The 21121-nt window shown below is 56.5% G+C and overlaps 1 protein-coding gene across 1 annotated transcript in view; it reads right to left on the bottom strand.

The window, feature by feature from the left end:
• The window catches only part of HCN2 (hyperpolarization activated cyclic nucleotide gated potassium and sodium channel 2), a gene marked incomplete at its 5' end in the record, with an annotated part of 42062 nt that overhangs the window by 11892 nt on the left and 9049 nt on the right, over positions 1-21121 (bottom strand). The window contains 2 exons of the mRNA XM_084614824.1: positions 4734-4895; positions 17602-18025. Of these exons, the coding sequence (XP_084470950.1) occupies positions 4734-4895; positions 17602-18025 (586 nt within the window). The remainder of the gene's footprint in view (positions 1-4733; positions 4896-17601; positions 18026-21121) is intronic.

Raw genomic sequence — 21121 nt, 5'->3', positions numbered from 1 at the left:
GAATAAATAGATGGGGCCTTATACTATTCTGGGTGACCGAGGAAGGGAACAGAGCATAGAGACGAGGGCCGGGCAGACAGGGTGAGCAGCCCAAGGTCTAGGCACCACCCCGAGTGGGATCCACAAAGGTAGTTAGGCGCCTAACTCCCATTAATTTCAATGCAATTTAAGCACTGAATTCCACCCCAAGTCCCCGTTACGTCCCACAGAGTAGCATCTTCCCTTCCACGCCAAGGGCCTGATCCTGCAGTCCTGCCTCAGGCAGGACTCTCATGAAAAGCATCTTGCAAGATGGCAGGATCAGGCCCAAGTCCCAGCTGCATGGGAGGGGCCGGATTCTCCTCCTCTGGTGATTGGAAATGGGAGGAGCCACCAGGCCATGAGCCATAAACTCCAGGGCTGCCCAGCTTAAAAGAGGGAGAAAAAATAATCAGTCTATGCGTAGATTCCCATAAACCGGCTGGGTTGAAATCAGAGGGAAGCGGCAACCCTGTGGGCCAGGCTGGGAGGGGAGAGGGCAGGATCATTCCTGTCCCTTCCAGATTGGCTGGGGAACGCGCAGGCACGCACAGACCCCATTCACACACGCACGGCCATTACAACGCTCTCACACACTCCCCATCCACACACGCTGGGCAGCTTAATCTCCCACTGTTACTATTACCACGCACCCCCCCCCCATCTACACACAGACTGCAACAACACCTCTCACGATCAGCATCGGCAGACACGTACACAGCTGAGTCACCACACACGGACACAACCATTGCCGCATGCATACACAGACACCCCCAAATGGCCATGCACATGCTCTACCGTACACCCCCCTCCCCAGGGGCAAGCCAGCCTCTCTGCACACACCCCAGTGTTTGTGTCCGGGCAGCAGGGCGGAATCCGATGAGCATCCACATCCATGTGCAGACACATCGGTGCATCACATGACCACGCACGCATCCCTGGTATTAACGATTTGTTTCAAAATGCAACTGACCCAGCCTCAGAGGTCACATGTTTAGGTTCAAAATAAAGACCAGAGCTTGGAAGGAGAACGCCCGAGTCCCTGGGTGCCAATGGAACTCCACCAGCAGGGGGCGCTGCTTTGCATCGGCAGCGGTCGGAGCTGCATCTTAGCTGCGGGCCGTGCTCTAGTTGCATAGTCCAGCTTGCAAAGGCTCCTTCGAAAGATCTGCTCAGTACATTTTTCCAGAGGCCTTTAATGCACCTGGACCCTTTTGTTCAGTGTCCGGTTCCCAATCTCCTGTCTCCCTATCACCCCCACATAGATCCACCCTTGGCTTGGGAGCATTTTCTCTTTACTCTGCCTGTCACTTGGCTCCCAGAACCAGGCCGACGTGACAAGGGCAGGTTTATATAATCTGTCAGTGAGCTGGGACTCTGCCAAATCCTACTGATGGATGAGGAGCCAACAGAAGCCAGTTCGGTTGGGAGGGAGGAATGCGGGTTCCTGTGAAGAGAATGAGCTCAGACAGTCTGGAGGGCACCGAGTTTATTAAAGGACTTGTGCTGGAATATTCAGCTTGTGTGGCAGGAGAGAGAATGCAAGAAATGAAAAGCTACCAGTGTGCTGGGAAAGCAGGATGTAGAGGGGATAGTACATGGACACCCGTAAGTGGAGACCGGTCAGCATGCCGTTCTGGGGAAGGTGTGTTATAACGGTCAGAGCACAGGTTTGGGAGGCAGCAATTCCTGAGTTCCAGCTCTGTGCCTCAGTTTCCCTTTCTGTAAAACAGGCAGCGCACCTCACCTGCTTCACAGAGCGGTGTGATGCTCAATTAGTGCACTCCTCAAAGCAGAGAAGTATGTGGAATTAAAGCGTTGCACCGAACTATTGTTGACGGTAGCTATATCTGTGATGGGTCCGTGAGGGATAGAGAGATCCCCTCGAAGACAGGGAAGCTTCATTATTCCTTTCCTCTGTGATTACACAGTGCCACAGAGAGGACAAGTGACTTGTCCAAGGTGACACAGCAAGTCAGTGACAGAGCTGGAAAAAGAACCCAGGAGTCCTGACTCCCAGCCCCCAGACTTCATCCCATTCACTGTAACAGAATCTGGAGCCCAGAGCCAGAGCAACCCACACCTTCCAGCTTTACCTTGCCTTGCATATTCTATTCTGTTCTCACTAGAGTCTTATACTGTGCCCATGAACATAGGAGCTGAGCTCCTTCCAATGAGGCATAAGCAACTGGGCTAGCATCTGTCCCATGTGGTTTGTTCTCTCATCCTCTCCCCCAGGGGAGCAGTGTGCATGGGAGTGTCTTGGTTTGGAAATTTTAATCCACAGGCTGCTCCATGCTGATGTTAGAGAAGGCAGGTCAAAGGACACTTGGAGTAGAAGGTGAGGAGGCTTGGGATGGTCCTCGTTTCCTGGAGGAGTTCGTCCCACGGTCTCATACCAGACCCCAGACAGCTCCGTCCTCTTCACAGATGCACTTTCCCCTTATGGCAGCCACTAGAGCCCCAACCTTCACCCCATGGTGACCTGGGGTTATCTTGAGGCTGATCGCTGGCCTTTCCTATCGGAGGTAATGGCAAAACTACCCTTGGCCAACTGGGCCCCGATCTCGGCTGGGCCTCTTGTTAATTCTCACGCTGTCATGGACATTGAATGCGTTATGTGCCTCCATGATGTTCTGTCCTAAGCCCAATCTGGCACGTGACGAGGTAGGATGACTGTGATGGACAGGAGTCTATCAACATCATGCAGCCATTGTGTTTCAGGTCTTCCGTGGGGCCTTTTCCATCTTTCTTGCATTAGGTACACGTCCAAGGTCGTTCTCGCCGGGAAGTTGATAGGCATTCGGAGCAAAAGGCCGTACCACCTGAGAACACTGGGCAACCATTGGAGAGAGCAGGACCTGTTTAGTTAGAAGATGGATCTCTTCATTTGACTTGAATTCCAACCATTAGACGCTTTTGATCATTCGGCCATGCTTCCCTTGGACGGTGTTCAACTTCTTTCCAATCTAAGTGCCACAGTAATACATCTAACAACCACTACTGCCACTGGCCAGCCAGCATCTCTGTACATGCCCCAACATTTGTCTCCAGGCAGCGGGGTGGAATCCTATAAGCATCTACATTCATGTGCAGAAAGTTACGTGCATCACAATCCCACTGCACGAGATCCACACGCACACATAAAGGCATGTACCCACCCCATCAATAACACTGACAGGGCCCGACACTCACATACGTGATATGCCCCAAGACACACACCAGGCTTGTTGTGCTAGGGGCTTGGGTTTCGGTTTCAGGTCGATCCTTGAGGTCGTGGATCCTGCTGAGGAAATACCTTCCCCTTCCTAGGTTGGAAAAAGCCTTTCTTGTGTCTCAGTCATTGCAAGGAAAGTGGGGGTGGAGGGGAGAGAGACGGAAACCGTAAGACATGGAGGAATGAAAGCGGATGAGGTAAACAGAGAGGGGAGGAAGAAAGGGATTGAAACAGTCAGAAAGAGAGGAAGGCAAGGGAGGAAAGGGGAGAAAGACCCAGACGGAAGGAGGAAAACACAAGGAGAGAGAGAGGAGGAGATGCAGACTGGTTACAGAGGATAGATGGAAAGAGAGGAAGGGAATTGTGTGTACAGAGGGGGAGATCTGTTAATGATGTTGCTGCAAGGCCGCGATAATGCAATTAAAAGCACGTCCCATTATTTATTAATAGCAGTTTTATTGCTGGAGGAGAACGGGGGGAGGAGGGAGGAAGCAGAGAGAAGCCACAACATCTCTGCTCTGTCTGCTATTGCTTAGCTCCCCTGAAGGAGGGAGTGGGCTGTGTACTTCCAAGCCATAACTCTCTGCCAGTGACACAACACCCGGCCTCATGGCATTGATTTGGCTTCCAGCCCCTTTGGCTAATGACGCACCAGAGCGGGAGAGGAGCAAGCCCTGCTCCCGTGTCCATGACATGACAGCGAGACGTATCCTCCTGCCTCCCCCAGGACAGCTCAGCTGGGAGACTGGCTCCGCTCCCCGCTGCACCAGCTGGCTGGGGGCTAACTATCACCTGCCCCACAGATCACAGCCAGGATCCCGGAAGCTGCCCCCACAGCAATGGGGAGGGAGCATCCTCAGGGAGGTTTGAGACTCTGCCATGTGGAGTCGCCAGAAGGGGGCAGGGATGGCAGAAGGCGAGTGTCTGCCCATCACCTTAGCAGGAGGAGAGGGGTTCTGAATGGGTCTTGGCTTCGGGAGATCCAGCTCCCAGCACCCTTTAGAGCTGATGCGACTCCAGCCCGAGAGCACCCAGATGCCGGTGTGCAGCGCCCCTTGGCGCCAGAACGCAGGGGACGAAACCGGAGGGAGCTCAGGATAAAAAAAGCATCGGAAACAATGAAGAGGTTTGCAGGGGCTGCAGGACTGGACCTAGGCTGGCTAAGTGCCGGGGACAGGACATACCCTTCTACACACATGGGTGGGGTTCAACCCCAGGCAGGGAGAGGAGCCACTGGGGGGGCACTGGCCAGAAGTCACGGGATGAAACCGACCAAAGACTATTTTAGGCTGACGGCATAAGGCTGGAGGAGTCGTCTCCTACGGGATGTGGTGGGAGCCCCGTTCGCTCGGGATACTTTGAACTAGAGCAGCCCAGCCCCAGGAGAACCGGGAACCGGCCGGCCCTGGCCGGGGAAGGAACCTTCGAGCCGGCCCTGCTTAGCACCATGTCCTAGCTCTATTTGCCGAGCAGGAGGTGGCTCCCCCCTGGCACTCACCACCATGCCGTTGATGGAGACCCAGCAGTTGCTGGGGAAGTCCTGGAGCATGGGCACGAGGAACTGGAGACAGCCATCCCAGTGACACAGCAGCAGCATCATGCCGATGAGGTTAATGATCCTCATCACCGCGCTGGCCAGGTCGTAGGTCATATGGAAGATCTGCCAGGGGGAAACAAACAGCATGAGACCACGGTGCCCAGGCCCAGCCAGTCCTCCCCCTGCTGTCCCAGCCTGCAACGGCCCACTCCAGGGGGAGCAGCACCCGACGGGTGCACTGCTCCAGGCCCAGCCGGGGTTCAGGAATCACCTGCTGTATGTTAACAGAGAGGACTTCTTTCCTTCTGCCCCTCACGTCCTCTTACACACAGGACCAGAATCAGGGGGGTCACACAACACGGGCAAACTGGTGCCTTGTTAGCCTGCAGCCACCTGGCCAAAGAGCTAGGGACTATTTAGCTGCCCTCATGGACCATCTGTACTGTCTCCATATGCCTGATAGCAATGCTGGGTCGGTCGGTCGGTCAGTCTGTCTCTCTCTCTCTCACACACCCCCTCTCGCCGCTTGCTTGTTATATCCACAGTACAAAGAAAGCCATTTCACATGGGTTCTGATTCACAGCTGCTCATGACGCTAACGAGCCAAGACAGGGCTGCTTAGCACAAGAAGCGCCCGCTTCGAAATTCCCAGATGCTCAGGAACCATGGGTTCAAATCCCAGCTGGGTTAACTGAGCTGGTCACATTTTGAAGGGGAATATATCGACTTCCACGCAGTGGAAGGAGACTTTAAAGCGCAGAGTTTTTGCACCGACATTAAAGACACCAGGGCTCTTTCTTTATGGGAATATTGGCAACCCGGTTGGGCCAATAGGGCAACAGACTCCTTTGGCATGAGTGGCACTGTTTATATACAGGACGGGCACATGGCTGCACGATGCTGGCAGATGCTGCGTTCTTCTTCTCATGAATAAGAGCAGGAACTCTGCAGCCAGCAGCCGTTGTGGGCCCATCTTTTCACTGACATTTGTTCGCTTGAAAACGGCCTCTGTTCCCGGCAGGAGCCTGCCGTGATTTTAGGCACCTGGGCTTTCCCTTCCTCCACTGCCACAGTCTGGCTACATGTGCTTTGCGTTTAGTCTTCCTGCTCTTGGGCCCCGATCCAGCAAAGCTTGAACAGCAACGATCCCTAGCTCTCCTCAGCAGATCATAAAGTGCAGGCAGTACCATCACCCCCATTTTACAGATGGGGAAACCGAGGCACGGAGCAGGACGGGACTTGCCCAAGGCCACCCAGCTGCCCAGTGGCAGAGCCTGAAACAGAGTCCAGGTGTCTTGAGTCTCAGCCACTAGGCCACCCTGCCTCTCTCTCCAGCCTGTAAACTCTGCTGCCTAGAAGGGATGAATCGCGGGGTTTATGGAAAATGTGCTCTCTTGCAGCCAATTCCCCTTCCAGGACCCTGGGCTCCTGACGGATTAAAGGCACCACAGGATTAAATACATTGGTCTCTGGGGTAACACGAGACTGCAAGCATCGTATCTCCATGTATGTTTAACCGGGCCCTCAAAAATGATACCACCTCACACTTTCTACCCGTAGATCTCACGGCACTTTCCAAAGGACGGTCGTTACCCCATTGTATGGATGGAGAAACTGAGGCACGGGGAGACGTGACTTGCCAAAGCTTAACCAGCAGGAGTAGTACCTAGGTGTCCTAGCCGGTGAGAGGAATAGACTCCAGGGGCCCTAGCCCAGGGAGTCACATCGCCTCTCTACTACTAACTACTACTCCAATGACTCCATTTGAGTTACGCTACGGCTGGATTTATCCCCCCATGACCCCTCAGGGGCACACCCAGAGCTCCCCCAAACTGAACAGGACACAAAGCACTTGGATCTCCCCCCACTCCCAACCCCATTTCAACATGCTTTTCACCCCATAGGCCTGGCAAATCAAACAGAGAAGCCCATCCACCAAAACAGCAGACTGACCCTTTCCTCTCCTTCCCGCACCCAGGCAAAGGCCACTGTGAAATCAGGGCATGTGCGGGTGGGGGCGGGGGGGGGAGGAGGAAATTATGCCATCCGAGTACCAGCCTCATTGACAGCAGAGATGGTGCAAAATTCAGAGCCAGATTTCCATCCTCAGGGCTGTTAGGATCCTATTCGGCCTGTTCGACACACGGGGCTGAAATGCGAGTAGCCTGTCTGGCTCCAGGTTCGAATCCTGAAAGGCCCAAAGTATAGGGAAGTTTGCTTTGGAGGGCGGCGGTTGGGGAGTCTCTAACAGAACAGGCCAGCAAAGGACACGGATATGGAAGCGGGTTCTCACCGCGGAGCTAGAATCATTCGTGGTGTAACTCCCAGAACATAACCAGGTGTGACGGAGTACCAGGAAGGAATCAGACCTCTGGCGTGGAAATTCACTGGTTAATTTCGGTGCTGGGGGATAACAGGGCTGGTGATGAGAATATGCGAGAGTCCCATCACCAGGGGACTCTGCTAGCAGCCCCCACGGGCTGTGGTTAGCCAGCTGCTGTGGGCCCAAGTCCCAGCAAGTTAATCCCACAGCAAAGCTCCCCCTCCCCTCCACCCCCAGATCATTGGAACGGGGTGGAAAAAGCCAGGGGACTGAATTTCCCCTCTCACACCAGGTGAGCTGGAGGGTGGGGGGCTCATGGTAGCAGGTCTCAGGAGAAAAAGAAGCAGTTCTTTGCTATGCTGGCATAACCCTGTAGTGTAGACGCAACCTACAGTGATAAAAGGGGTTGTGCTATAACCGCACAACCTCCCCGAGCGATGGATTTTTCTCACCCTGAGCGCCGTAAACTTAGACCAGCCGAAATCTGCACCTTGCACAGACAGATCTTATGTTACTGCCCCATTAGGGATAGTTAAGAGCTCAGCACCTACCTAGAAATGCAGAGCCCGCAGCATTACCGGCCACCCTCCAGGAGGCAGGCTGCACACAAGTTTTAACCTGAGCGCGAGGCAGGGGCCAGCGATGTGAGCAGACTCCGGGGAGCTGGGATCCTCCGTTGTAACGCAACAGCGCCTCCCACTTTGAAGACCTGGGGCACATCATTTCGCCACCGCTTTCCAGCATCGCCTTTCATTGGGGAATCCAGCTCACGCTAGGGCCTGACTTTAACATATCGCGCTGAGCTGCCCCTGCTGCAGCGGAAGTTGCCAGGAGTTGTGGGCACTCTGAAAATCAGCCCCCAGACCTCTCCAGTTGGGCGCTAAAAACATATACCACTTTCGGGAGCGTGGCCACTAGTCTGCCTCAGTTCCCCCCGCAGGAATAACAGCATCTCCTGCCTTGCCAGGGCTCTGCGAGAATGAGGTTGCATTTGCCAAGCACGGGGAAAGATAATTAGCACAATTTTATCAATGAGGGCTAGAAATGGACCCACGCCCACATGAATGGGCATCCTTCGGCTTGCCGGGAAGATGCAGGCCGGGTGCCTAAATCTGCGTTTGCTAAAGAGCGGTTGTGAGCAGTGAGAGAGTCACTTTGGGAGGAGACCTGAGCAGGCTAGAAGAGGAAAGGGGTGGACCAACCTTTTGCACGGTGCAGGCACGGGGTTTCAAAGAGTCTGCATCCTGCCAAGCTCAGAGGATAAAACCTGGGCCAGGCTGACTGGGGGATCACTGGGTATGACTGAGGCCCCCAGCCAGCTCCACACAGGGGCCTGCCCACATGGATCAGGACCTCAGGCTGACTGGGGTCTCACACCCAAGGGTGCATCTAGGATGCATCTCACAGTTGTTAATGCACTGATCGTCACAGCAGCCCTGGGAGTAGGGAACGGCTGTTAACCCCATTTCACAGATGGGGGCTCAGACCTGCAAAGGGATGTAGCGATTTTGGAGCACTCGGCCTTCAGTGACTTGCCCAAGGAAGCCCGGGGCAGAGCAGAGAATTGGACCCGGATCTCCCAGGGGCTAGCCACGGAGCCACCAGTCCTCTCTTGGGCCCATGCCTAGGGTTAAGATGTGAGGCATCATAGAGGGTTTTAGCCTCTCGAGCGGACAGATCTGGGGTTCTCTCAGGGAAACTGCTTTGTGTTTCACTCTCACTGAAGGAGCCACTCACTCAGCTTCCCTCACTTATCAAACACTGGGGGCTGGGCAGGGCACAGCGGATCCAGCCATGGCCCTCTCTGGCAGCAGCCCTTTCCCACTGGTGGTCGAACTCCCTCCTCCTGAGTGGAGCAGACGGGACAGGGCCGCATTGGGGATGCCACTCCTAGGGGCACCACGCTCTGCAGCCCACCCCTCGCCCAGAGCACCCCGGCAAAGTGGAAACTCAGTGCAGCTGCCTGGCTCCTGAATCCCACTGGGCTTCTGTTTCCAAGGCCAATGAGACAGGCTCCTCCCCTGCCTGGGGCTTTTCTAATATGTGACACTTTGTACGGCACCACCTGGCTGAGGATCTCAAAGCAATTGACAAACAGGGAGCAATTAAGCTTCACAATACCCCTCCCCCAGTTTTAGCCCTGTTCCACAGATCAGGAAACTGAGGCACGGAGCAAGGATGTGCCCACTGTCACATAGCGAGTCAGTGGCAACTGGCAGAAAGTCAGCTGGGACTGGACCCCAGGAGTCCTGCCTCCCAGCCTTGTGCTGAGGCACCAGACCATCCTCTTCCTCCTTCTCGCACTACAGAGGGGGTGCAGAGCAGGGGATGCAACACATCTAAGATCACACCACACACCAGGGGCTGAGCTGAGAATAAAAGCCAGAACACTTAGGCTGGAGCTGTGAACACTTACCCCTGTTCCTCCCCAGCATCGGGTGCATCCTAGCAATTCCTACATGCTTCCCCTGTTGGATCCAGCATTGCCCCCGCCTGAATCAGGATACGGGCCAGGACTGACCATTTTACCCAGGACTGTCCATAGCCACATGACAGCACACAGGGGACTAACCCGTGCCAATGACTCATGGCGTGTGGCACAGGAATTAAAACGTTTGTTCTTTAGCTCAGAGCAACTGTTGTTAGCTTACATTATGGCACGACAAAGTCCCCAGCTTGAGAGCATCATGAGTTTACCCCCCTTTATCACCGGTGACGTGATCCAGTGGTTAGAACCAGGGGGAGGTCGGGGTGGGAGAGGAGACAGTCCAGGACTTGCTTCTGCAGGGGCCTTGACAGTGTGAAAACACGCATGTCAATAAACTCAGAAGATAGGAGCCAGGAGGCAACAAACAGGCAGGAACACGTGTGGGGGGGGAGTCGGGGGGGGGGTTATGGGTGTTTCATAGCACAGTCTCCCCACAGGTTGAGGGTGAAACTCCCCTGTCTCCAGGAACTGCAAGAAGGATCCTGCAGCTCAGATCTAAGCTAAGGCTTTTCCATAGCACGCCCAGATGCATGGGATTTTTACATTATTTCCCAACCCACATCTGCCCTGCACCCAGCATCTTGCACTGTTTCAAAGACCCCAGAAGGGAGATATTAAACGTGCTTCAAATCCTCTCACTCGCCTCTACCTAGTTTAATGCCCAGACCAAGGAAGCCGTCCCCCCCTTCCCCCCCGACATCACTAGTGAGTGAGCCTGGCACCCCCATCCCACCGCTGCAGGGCTGGTCTCTGGAGCCATCCCTCCTCAACCAGCTCTGCGATCTCTCAGCAGCGGCTTGATACAGGCTTGTAACTGCCACGTATGAAATCTTAACAGCGGGAGACGCCAGCCTCCAGAGCATCAGTCGCCTGGCGGGTCTGGGCACAGCTGGGCACTGTGGGACATGGACCACTCTGAAACCGATGCCGGCCATACCCCACCAAGGGCACCTCCGGGAGAAGCCAGGGGAGCCACATTTTCTATCTAGGTTCTTAGAGAACAGCCCATCCCTGTGGAATCTGAGCCCGCACACCCGCTGGCAGGACTGGGGGGAGCAGAGGGAACGCTACTCTGCACTGCGAGAGGAGACAATCTAGGGAGTCTCTGACAACAGAGATACCGCTGAGTGTCCACAGCAGGGCCTGGGGTAGGCCAGCATGTCCCAATGGGAGTGTGTTTAAAGGGGATGGCGGGGGGCAAGGACAAACCTCTCAACTGTTGGCCATCATCCAAACTTCCAGTAAAAACCCCCAAGTCTCTACCTGTTAGAGCAAACCTTGTAAACACGCCCCACATGGGGCCAATGCAGCAGCATCTGCATGAGTCTGCAGAGAGCCTGAAACAATTGCTCGGATGTGGGAATGGTCCTTTGTTTCCAAGGGTGACGATGACACTGTAACGTCAACACGTCATTATGACACTGGGTCATCCAAGAAGAGGAAGGATGAGTCCGGGCGGGGAGAGAGACAGGAGGGGAGAGGGATGAATGAAGGCCTTTAACACAGCACGGGGCGGGGAGGGGGCATTCTCTGGTTGTCAGGGCTCAGCTTTCAGAACGGTGGGACAGAGGCACGTGGGCGGACCATGCTCACACAGCACGCAGGGGATTGACTTCCCCGCCGAAGGACATGGGACGCTGCAGGTAACCAACGCCGCCTCCCCCCCCCCAAACATGGCAGCGTGTCTCAGAGCCTGGGTCAACTGACTCGGACTCGCGGGGCTCACACTACAGGGCTAAAAAGAGCAGTTTAGACGTTCCCGCTTGGAAGGAAGGAAGCAGGCGGCACGAAATTAAACATTTATTACAAACGGCCACCCGCCATGGTTATTAAGAGGAGCTATCTGACGGGGAGGGAGCTGGCCACAGGCAGGGCTGCTGCATCCATGCACGACACTGACAGGAGGGGAAGGAATTACAGACGGAATAGATGGAAAAAAGCTAACAGAGCAGCTAGTGCTGCCGGCCGAGGCTGGTTTCCTGCCGTCGTGCTCCTGGCAGGTTAAGGAACAGGGGATCCAGGAGATGGGGGTTCAGTTCCCAGCTCGGACACCAACTCCCTTGGGCCAGTCCCTTTCTCTCCCTGGGCCTCAGCGCCTCAGCTGTAAGCAGAGATAAGGAGTCTTCCCTTCTCCCCGGTTTCAGCTCGTTAGCTGGGGGCTTGAAGTAGAAGAAAGCCCCACTTGAAGGCTCCCAAACTATTGAAAGGGATATTACCCAATTCCTGTGTACTACCCAGTGGTTCTCAACCGGGGTACCCGTACCCCTGGGGATGCGCAGAGATCTTCCGGGGAGCAGGACATCCACTCAGCTAGAGATTTGTCTAGTCTTACAACAGACTACATAAAAAGCACTAGCAAAGTCAGCATAAACTAAAATTTCAACCATTGACTTGTTTACACGGCTCTGGGTGCTGTACACGGAAACGTAGGTACAGTATTTATATTCCAATCGATTGATTGTATAATTATATGGTAGAAATGAGAAACAGCCATTTCTCAGTCACAATGGGCTGTCATGCTTTTGTATTTTTATGGCGGATTTTGTCAGCAAGTCGTTTTTAAGTGAGGTGAAACTTGGGCTACACAAGACGAATCAGACTCCTGAAAGGGGGACAGGAGTCTGGAAAGGTTGAGAGCCCCTGTGCAGGGACTCAGAGGGAGGGGCAGGATGGGAGAGACGGTGGATGATGGCACAAAAGTGAGGCCCAAAGCAAGAATCTGGATCCACTCTGTAGCCCTGCATGTATCAGCATCAGCTCCCCTGCCCGTCAGGTGCAGGGAAGTAGCTCCCCGGAGCTCTGGGCAACAGGGGGTCCCACAGACCCTGTGCTTACGCAGAAGGAGTCGCCTGCGTCCAACAGAGACAAGGGAGTGACAGAGCTGTGCTCTCCCCCTAGTGAGTTGGGTCCGGTGCAGGGCCACTCTCCCCGCTGACAGGACTCGACGGCAGCGAGCGGGCTGTCAGCTCTGATCCAGTGTGAGCGGCGCTTCCTTGGCGGGGTTCCTCGCAGCACTGAAACCTGCAGCAGGCCGCATGGGGCAGCTTCGGCTTTTTGGGTCCCCGGCCAAGCGTTCCAGCAGCGACCCAACCCAGGGCCCCGTGTGTGGGCCAGGCTCAGCAGAAAGCAAGCCCAGAAGCCCATGCTGCCCTCCGAGCTGGGTGTGACCCCCCAAATCCCAATCTCCCTTTAGGGCAGGGGATGCCACTTGGATCCCAATCCCTGCCCAACCCCAGCAAGGAATCGGTGCGCTCCCTCCGGGCAAGGGTCAGGTGAGACCGTCCCCGCTCCTGGCCTTATCACACCCACAGCCTGTGACATCATGCTTATGACATCAGATGCGACATCACAGCCGGCAAACTGCAGGATGGTCTCTGCAGGCCCCAATCGTTCCCAAGTTCCCTGGGATTCAAAGGCCCCATCACTGTGCTGTGTCAGCCTCTGCTCTGCAATGTGCCGGGGAAGGAATCTAAGTGCCCGATCCCTTGTCCCCATTGCCACCCAGAGAGGGTTTAAGGATTAGGTAAATGCCATCCCTATATTACAGGTAGGGAAACCGAGGCACAGAAAAGCAGCGCAACTGAGGCAGTTTGGCCAGAGTCAGGTTTAGAACCTGGCAGCTCCTCGCTCTGGGCTCTGACCATTGCCCAGCCCCCCCACTGGCCCCCTGTTCAAACTCCCTTTAGACCCAGATCCCATTGCCAGGAAATCCCCAATTCAGATGCCATAAGCACCGACCCCGGTGGGAGGCAGACGCACGTGCGTGAAAACATGGCAGAACGTGCACAGACGTATCCGCTGCTCTTTGCTAATCAGCCACTGACAGCCAGTCTCCGTGAGGCTGTGTGTGTGTGTGGGGGGGGATCACAGGGGTGTGTGTGTGGGGAGCATTTGGGGTCACCTAGGCAGAAGACAGCCAGGCATAGCGTAGGTGGCACCATCCATGTAGGACTTGGCCAAGGCTCCCTTCCCAGAGCCAAGCGTCGGGCGTCCATGGAGCATAGCTGAGATCGGGTGTCTGGCTCTAGGTCATGGGAAAACTCCTCCTAAAGTCTGGGATGAGGCCCAGCAAACCTGTCTCTCCACAAGGCCATCAGGAGCCGGGCGGGGAGCCCGGAAGAGAAAGGAGAGTCCGGGGCAACTGAGGCAGGCCCAGCCGAGGAGTCTGGGGCGCTCGCTCCCCTTCCTGCTAGCGGCGAGGCAGATGGGGATGGTTTTGAGAGGCCATCTTCGGATGGGAAGAGACGAGGGAATTTAGGGACAAAGCAGCTGCCTCTCACAGCCTCCCCGTGCACGGAGATTTGTGGGGTGAAGCAAGGGGGCTGGGCTCAGCCAGCACAGAGCTAGGCATTTCAATCAGTCCCCTGTCAGCAGGAGGGCCAGGGCCCGACTTTCAGAAGGCAGCCCCAGGAGCCAGGAACTCCCAAATCCTAACGGTTTATTAGCACCCCCCTGCTCCCTGCCAAAACAACCACCCAGCAGGGGCAGAGAGAAGGGCACCTGCCGGGTGGCGCTACCCCGGCACTTGGCTCCTGTTTAGATAGGCCGAGGCTGGTGGTTTGCAGCCCTGGGTGGCCGTGACCTTCAAAGCTCAGCCCGGGCCCTGGAGCTGCCAGCTGCAAAACTCCAGCCCAGAGCCCCCGACCTCGCCAGGCTGGACTGCAGCGGAGAGGAGTGGCCGGGAAAATCCGGGCGGGGGGGGTCGGGCTCCTCTCTCCCGAGCTGATGTCACCGTGCCCAGCCTCCGCACTGCAGATCCTCTCAGCGCTGGCTGGGCGGCAGAGCCATTAGTCAATCCCACCCCTGCTGCCGCTCAGAGCCGTTCCCTGCGAGGAGAGGGGCACCGGCGCTGCCTTCGCACCCCGCGTTCCCTCATCCGCTGGCTCCCCAGAGAGAGCCGCAAAGGGCGAGAGACGCCAGGGAGCTCACGGCCCACCTCGGTCCCCTGCCAGCCCAGGGAGCAGCGGGCGACGGGCCCCGCTCCCCGTCACACAGACGGCGATCCCACCGCAGCCACCAGCCCCTGCAACACCCACGCAGCAGAGCGGTCAGGAAACTCAAAGCCACACGCGCCGGCAACTGGTACACAACCCGCCACACACAGAGAGAGGCAACCGCTACACACACCGGCAACAGTACACACCACATGCGCCTGCAACTGGTACACAACCCGCCACACACAGAGAGAGGCGACCGCTACACACACGGGCAACAGTACACACCACACGCGCCGGCAACTGGTACACAACCCGCCACACACAGAGAGAGGCGACCGCTACACACACGGGCAACAGTACACACCACACGCGCCGGCAACTGGTACACAACCCGCCACACACAGAGAGAGGCAACCGCTACACACACCGGCAACAGTACACACCACACGCGCCTGCAACTGGTACACAACCCGCCACACACAGAGAGAGGCGACCGCTACACACACCGGCAACAGTACACACCACACGCGCCGGCAACTGGTACACAACCCGCCACACACAGAGAGAGGCGACCGCTACACACACCGGCAACAGTACACACCACACAGGCCAGCAACTGGTACACAACCCGCCACACACACAGAGAGGCTACCGCTACACACATTAGCAACAGTACACACCACACGCGCCGGCAACTGGTACACAACCCGCCACACACAGAGAGAGGCGACCGCTACACACACGGGCAACAGTACACACCACACGCGCCGGCAACTGGTACACAACCCGCCACACACACAGAGAGGCTACCGCTACACACACACACACACAAAGGCTACTGCTGCACACACTGGCAACCAGTACACACACACACACCCCCCGAAGCTACTGCCACGCACACCGGCAACAGTACACACACCATACAAAGGCAACTGATATGCACCCCACCACACACAGAGAGAGAGGCTACTGCTACGCAGACCAGCAACCAGTACACACACCACACAAAGGCAACTGATATACACTCTGACACACACACACACACACACACATCCGCTATGCACACCAGCAAACAGTAAACACACCACACACAAAGGCAATCGGTACACACAATCACAAAGTACACACACCGGCAACAGATACACACACCAACAACCGTCACATACTCCCCACACTGAGACAACCAGCACATACACCGGCAACTGGCTACACACACACAAACTGCACATGCATGGCAGAGGCACATCCCAGCTCGCCCGCACAGCCCCAGGTGTACATAACACACCCCCCACCACCTCGGCAGCGTAGATGAGGGTAAGGGAGTTTTCCTACTTCTCAGATGGGGACTACGGGGTTTAGTGTAGTTTACCCACTTCTTTTTTTACCGCTACACCCCTAGCCACACAGCTACATGCCAAACCCTCACCTGCCCCCAACACCCGCATTTACAGTCACTCGCCCTGGAGCATGTTCCTTAGCACTTTGCAGGCACTTAAGTGCTATGGAGGCAAGAAAAAACAGCAATGAATCCTCCCAACTGTCTTTGTGAGACAGCCTGTTTTACAGAAGGGGAAACTGAGGCAGGGAGCGGGACGGGATTTGCTCAAAGTCGAGTCAGTGGCAGTGGTGCTCCGGTTCACTAGTCCACGCTGTCTCTGTGCACGAGGGTGGGAATGTGCACACACAAACACCTGTGCCTAGACACACGGAGACACGCCCAGCCACACACGGATGTCCATTCACATCTCTAGGCACACAAATGCACAGCACACACTTATCAGAGACACAATCCCGGAGGTACTCGCGTCTCCCCGTGCGTGCACTGGACAGCACACTGAATCCACACACGTGCTGCAGACACCTGCGTATTAGACTGTCAGTTCTCTGGGGCAGGGACTGGTTCTGTTTGTACAGCGCCTAGCGCAACGGAGTCCTGATCCATGACCCAGGCTGCGGGATGCGATCCTCTCCCAGGGCTGACCTCCATTGGAAGGACGGGCCTGCCCAATTCAAAGGGAGCCTCAAAAGACACCACCCCCAAACACACACACAGGCGGTTGCAATGTACGCCTCAGGTAACCACAGCCCAACTCCCTCCCACACCAGACATGGATACAGAACCACAGGGGCAGGTGCCTGCAGGCTTGTCAGCTGGGCAACGCTCAGCCCGGGGCGGGAAACGGGGGGCGATGATACGCACCCTAACTACTCCCCCCACCACCATCACTGTCACCAGCCTCTCAAGCTGGGGAGGAGCTGGCTATTCAGGCTGGCACCCTTCATAGACTGGTGTCCCCAACCATGCCATCTCTGGGGGGTGGGGTGCAGGGAGCAGAAGGAGATGCAGGGGTAGTACATGGGCAGGGTGGGAAGGGCTTAACAATAATCCAGGCGGGCCACAAACTGAATGAAGGCAGGAGTGCGCTCTAGCGGTTAGAGCAGGAGACCGGAAGTCAGGATTCCTGGGTTCTATTCCCAGCTCTGACAACGTCTTCCCTGGATGACCTCGAGCAAGTCATTCGGTTCATGTGCCTCAGTTTCCCCAGCTATGTGGGATACCGCCAGGGATACCAGGAGACTTAGCTTAGGGTTGTAAAGCACTTTGAGCCAGCGAGACAATAAGTTAGACTCAATCCCATTATTACTATGACGACAAGAAAATCCAGGCCAGGACAGTTGTATTAGTGGCAGCCAGTCATCACCATCTGACGGAAATTTGGTGGCCTGTGTGAAATGAGTTTGCCAACTCTCAGTCCATTCCCAGCAGGCAGGGGCCCAAATCAACAAAACCCACTGCACGTTTGGCAGCAAGGACTGGCTTTGCAGAGGGGCTGATGGCATAGGGCTCTTCAGCTGGCGTTCTAAGCAACCAGCACCTTTGGCTACAGAGCCATAACTCGCCCCTGCTTATCCACCTCCTCGAGCTGAGGGGCCTGAACTCATCCATCTCAGCCCTTTGGACTCGGGGCGAGAGCGCCAGAAGAAGCTGCCTGTGCGCTGATGGAGGAAGGGAATGCAACCCAGCCAGCCTCAGAGGCAGGCAGGTGCCCAAAGGCCATCGGGCCGAGAAAGACCCCTTACCTCTTCCCACTGGTGGATGTAGCGGATAAGCCGGGAGAGGCGTAGCAGACGCAGCAGGCTGAGGATCTTGGTGAAGCGGACGATGCGGAGGGCCCGGGCCGTTTTGTACACCTCCGAATCGATGCCCTTCTCCACGATGAGGAAAATATAATCCACAGGGATGGAGGAGACAAAATCCACCACGAACCAGGTCTTCAGGTACTTCTTCTTAATCCTCTCCGGGTCCAGGATGATATCCGTGTTGTCCTCGATTACTATCCCCGTGCGGAAGTTCAGCACCAGGTCCATGAGGAAGAACGTGTCGGAGACCACATTGAAGACGATCCAGGGGGCCGTGGTCTCCTCCTTGAAGAAGGTGATGCCCACCGGGATGATGATGAGGTTGCCCACCATGAAGAGAAGCATCGTGAAGTCCCAGTAGAACCTGGAGAGGCAGAGCAGAAGGAGACATCACCAACAAGCCCTCTGGGTTCCCTCTTGGTTTACTGTGCTCCCCCGCCCCTGCCCATCCTCACAACAGCCTCCTGCAGGCGGGACCCTCCTGGGAAGCAGGCGTGAGAGGCCGTGGAGCTCTCCCTTGCCAGGGGGGGAGGCATCTCCCATGTGAAGGGAGCTCCTGAGCCCTGCAGAAATAGACTTCCGGTTGGGGCTCCGAGCAGCACAGGGTGGGGCGTCACCACGTAAAGGGTCGATTTGCCAGCTCTGCCCCGGAGGGGTGGTCTGATGGCAGCATTTAGGCACAGTGGGCACCATGCCATGTGGTGCCTTGACACCAGACAAGCCCTCATCCCACTTCGCTCTCCTCTCCCTTGCCCCCGCTCCCTGCCTCGTACCTGCTGTTGGGCTGCTGGGAAAAGTTTCCCCATGTGTCCCGTCCCTCCTGCCCCAAACCCAGCTCTCTGGAACCTGCCCCTGCTTCTCCTCCCTTCCTCCACCCTCCTCTTCATGTGGCTCTGTGCTTGTCTTGTGTAGGGCCTGACTGCAAACACATGCAGTCCAAGGGCTGGATGAGGTCACCCGTGGTGGGGGTGTCTGCCCCGCAGAGTGTGGATTTCTAACGCTAGGTCTGTGCACATTCAGGGTGCTGGATCAGCATGGGGCTGGACCATAAAACGGGGGCTAAGGGGATGGAAGGGAGACGGAGCAGCAGGAAATGGAGCGAGATCCTGAGGGATCTGCAAACCCCCATTGCTTGGGGCAACCAACCAGGCTGGGGGAGGCATTATAGGGACAAGGGGCATGGACCCCAATTCAGCAACCTGGGGTCTACTGGCCACTCAACTTCCTGAGCTCCACACGGCTCCTTCGTCCTTCCTGGCCATGCCGGGAAGGCAGTGCTGGGGCTGGGACCAGAACCCAGGAGTCCTGACTCCCAGTCTCCTGCTCTAACCCCGTGAGAGCGCTTCCCTTCCGAGAACAAACAGCTCCCTGCCAGATCGGGGCCCTCTGACCTGGGGCCATTCAGGGCCGAGAGGTGGAAACTCTTCAGAACGGACTCCAGAAACCCCCTCTCCCCAGAGCCTCCCCACAGCTCCACATGGAAGGGGGGAAGGGGTGGGCAGGGGAAGGGAGCCTCGCTCGCTCTCTCAGGGACTGCGTGGCCCCTCGTGCACACAATGCTGACAGCAGCATGGGCTGGCGTGTTGCATGGCAATTTATTCAGGTGCTTTTGCCTCCAGAGAGAGGCTGGGCATACGCTGGTTTGAATCACGTACAACTGCAGCTTAAGCCAATGCTTCCTGCAACCTCCGTCAGAAGGAGGGAGGCCGGAGGAGGGTCTACTCTCGCCTCCCCAATGTGTTTTCTACCTGTCCCCAACTCCCCCAGCCCTTCCCCGCACCTTCAGGCCAGGAACGACCTTTCCCAGGTGCCTGCAAGGTTGAAGCAGAGACCCACAGCCCCATCCTAACATCAGCATGCTGCTCCCGTCTCCTCGTTAACATGGTGCTCACTCGCTCAGGGAACGCACCAACCCCTGGCAGCGGAGCAATCATGTGTCTGCGCAGGGGGGCTGGGGGCACAGAGAGACCGCTGCGGGTTTAACAGGCCGATGCTAAAGAAAAACCCTTGCACACCCTTCTCTCTCTGAATCAAGGAACGCAGCCAGTGGGCCAGCCCTCTGTCTGACCTCAGGGGGTCTCTGAGCAATTGGCCGTGTTGGCTAATTCCCAGCCTCTCGTCCCCCGTGCACCAGACACCTGGCTCGATAAGATAACGACACGGGGCCAGGATGCATTTTTTGCCGCCGGGCATGGTGCTGCGGCGCCGACGACCCTCGTTTTCTGCACAGGAGACGACAGGGATGGCATCACGGCAGCGAACGATGGCAATTTATTCGTGCAGTTCCTGGGGGCACCTCGCCGCACAAAAGGTCTCAAAGCCGCAGGACCCAAGCAAAGGCAGGTGCAAGCCACTGAAAACCCAGAGGGGGGAGCAGACGGGTACATGGTCACTGCTGGCTGAGGAGCTAGTGTACATTTGGGGGAGGGCGGCTGGCTCTCCTCCTCCCCCGATAAAGGCTGGCACGTGAATAGAGGTGAACCTGCATCTTTCAAAGGGAAAAGCTAAAGTCCTTTTGCAGCCAGCCCCCTGGCCGTCCTCCAGCGACAGCCTGCACCTGAGACGTTCCCAAGGCAAGAGTTAGCGAGGTCACCGCTGCACAGTTATGACGTCAGAGCACAGTGAGGGGTGCGTCTCCAAGGTACCCTTCAATTATCCCCAGAGGCTGCAGAGGGAGTAGACACAGCGGAGAGGAGAAAGGGGCAGTATGGTCTAGTGGCTTTGTACTGGGGCGCCTGGGTCCTATTAGCAGCTCTGCCTCAGCCTTCCTGTATGACCTTGAGCAAGTCACCTCATCTCTCTGGGTCTCAGGGTCCCCCTCTGGCCAGTCAAAGAGGTAGCGACGGGTGGCAAGAGAGCTCCACCAGGGGGGCGAGTACGTGGTTGGGATTCCAGCTACCCAGAGATCACAGGATCCAAGTGCCTCACCTGTAGGAACGAAGGTAGTCCCGCGACTCAGGTATTATCCCCATTCCACCAACAGGCACCTGAGGCAGAGAGCGGGAAGCGAGCCCAGGGCTCCCAAATTCCTATGTCGCACCTTAACCGCAAGACCACCCCCCTTCCTCTTCAAAGTCCCAGGGGGGACTTAGAGTTCAGGGAACGCTGGAGTAGGGGGAGACTGATGGAGGTGAAAGGCCCCCAGATCCATTAACAACTGCACAAGCCAGCTGGCCCCCTTGCCCCAAATTCTACACGCTAGATCCAAAAACACCCCGAAGACTCTGGAGGGTAGCTCTGCCCGGCGAGTTTGCAGCAAAATGCTCAGGATTCCAGGGGACCCACCGAAGCAAAACTTTCTGTCCTGGCCTCCGCCCGCGTGCCTCTGGCTCACTCTCCGGGCGTGCCCAGCCACTTGGCGCCAACGCTCAGGGTGGCCGGCAGCCAGCCTCGTTCACACAACGCCAAGAGGCCCCACAGCGCTCACTGGCCGGGACACGAGGCGAGTGATGGAGGCAAT

Source organism: Lepidochelys olivacea (assembly GCF_965140295.1).
Source record: "Lepidochelys olivacea isolate rLepOli2 genome assembly, chromosome: 25".
Lineage (NCBI taxonomy): Eukaryota > Metazoa > Chordata > Testudines > Cheloniidae > Lepidochelys > Lepidochelys olivacea.
This window is presented reverse-complemented; position numbering and strand designations above follow the sequence as displayed.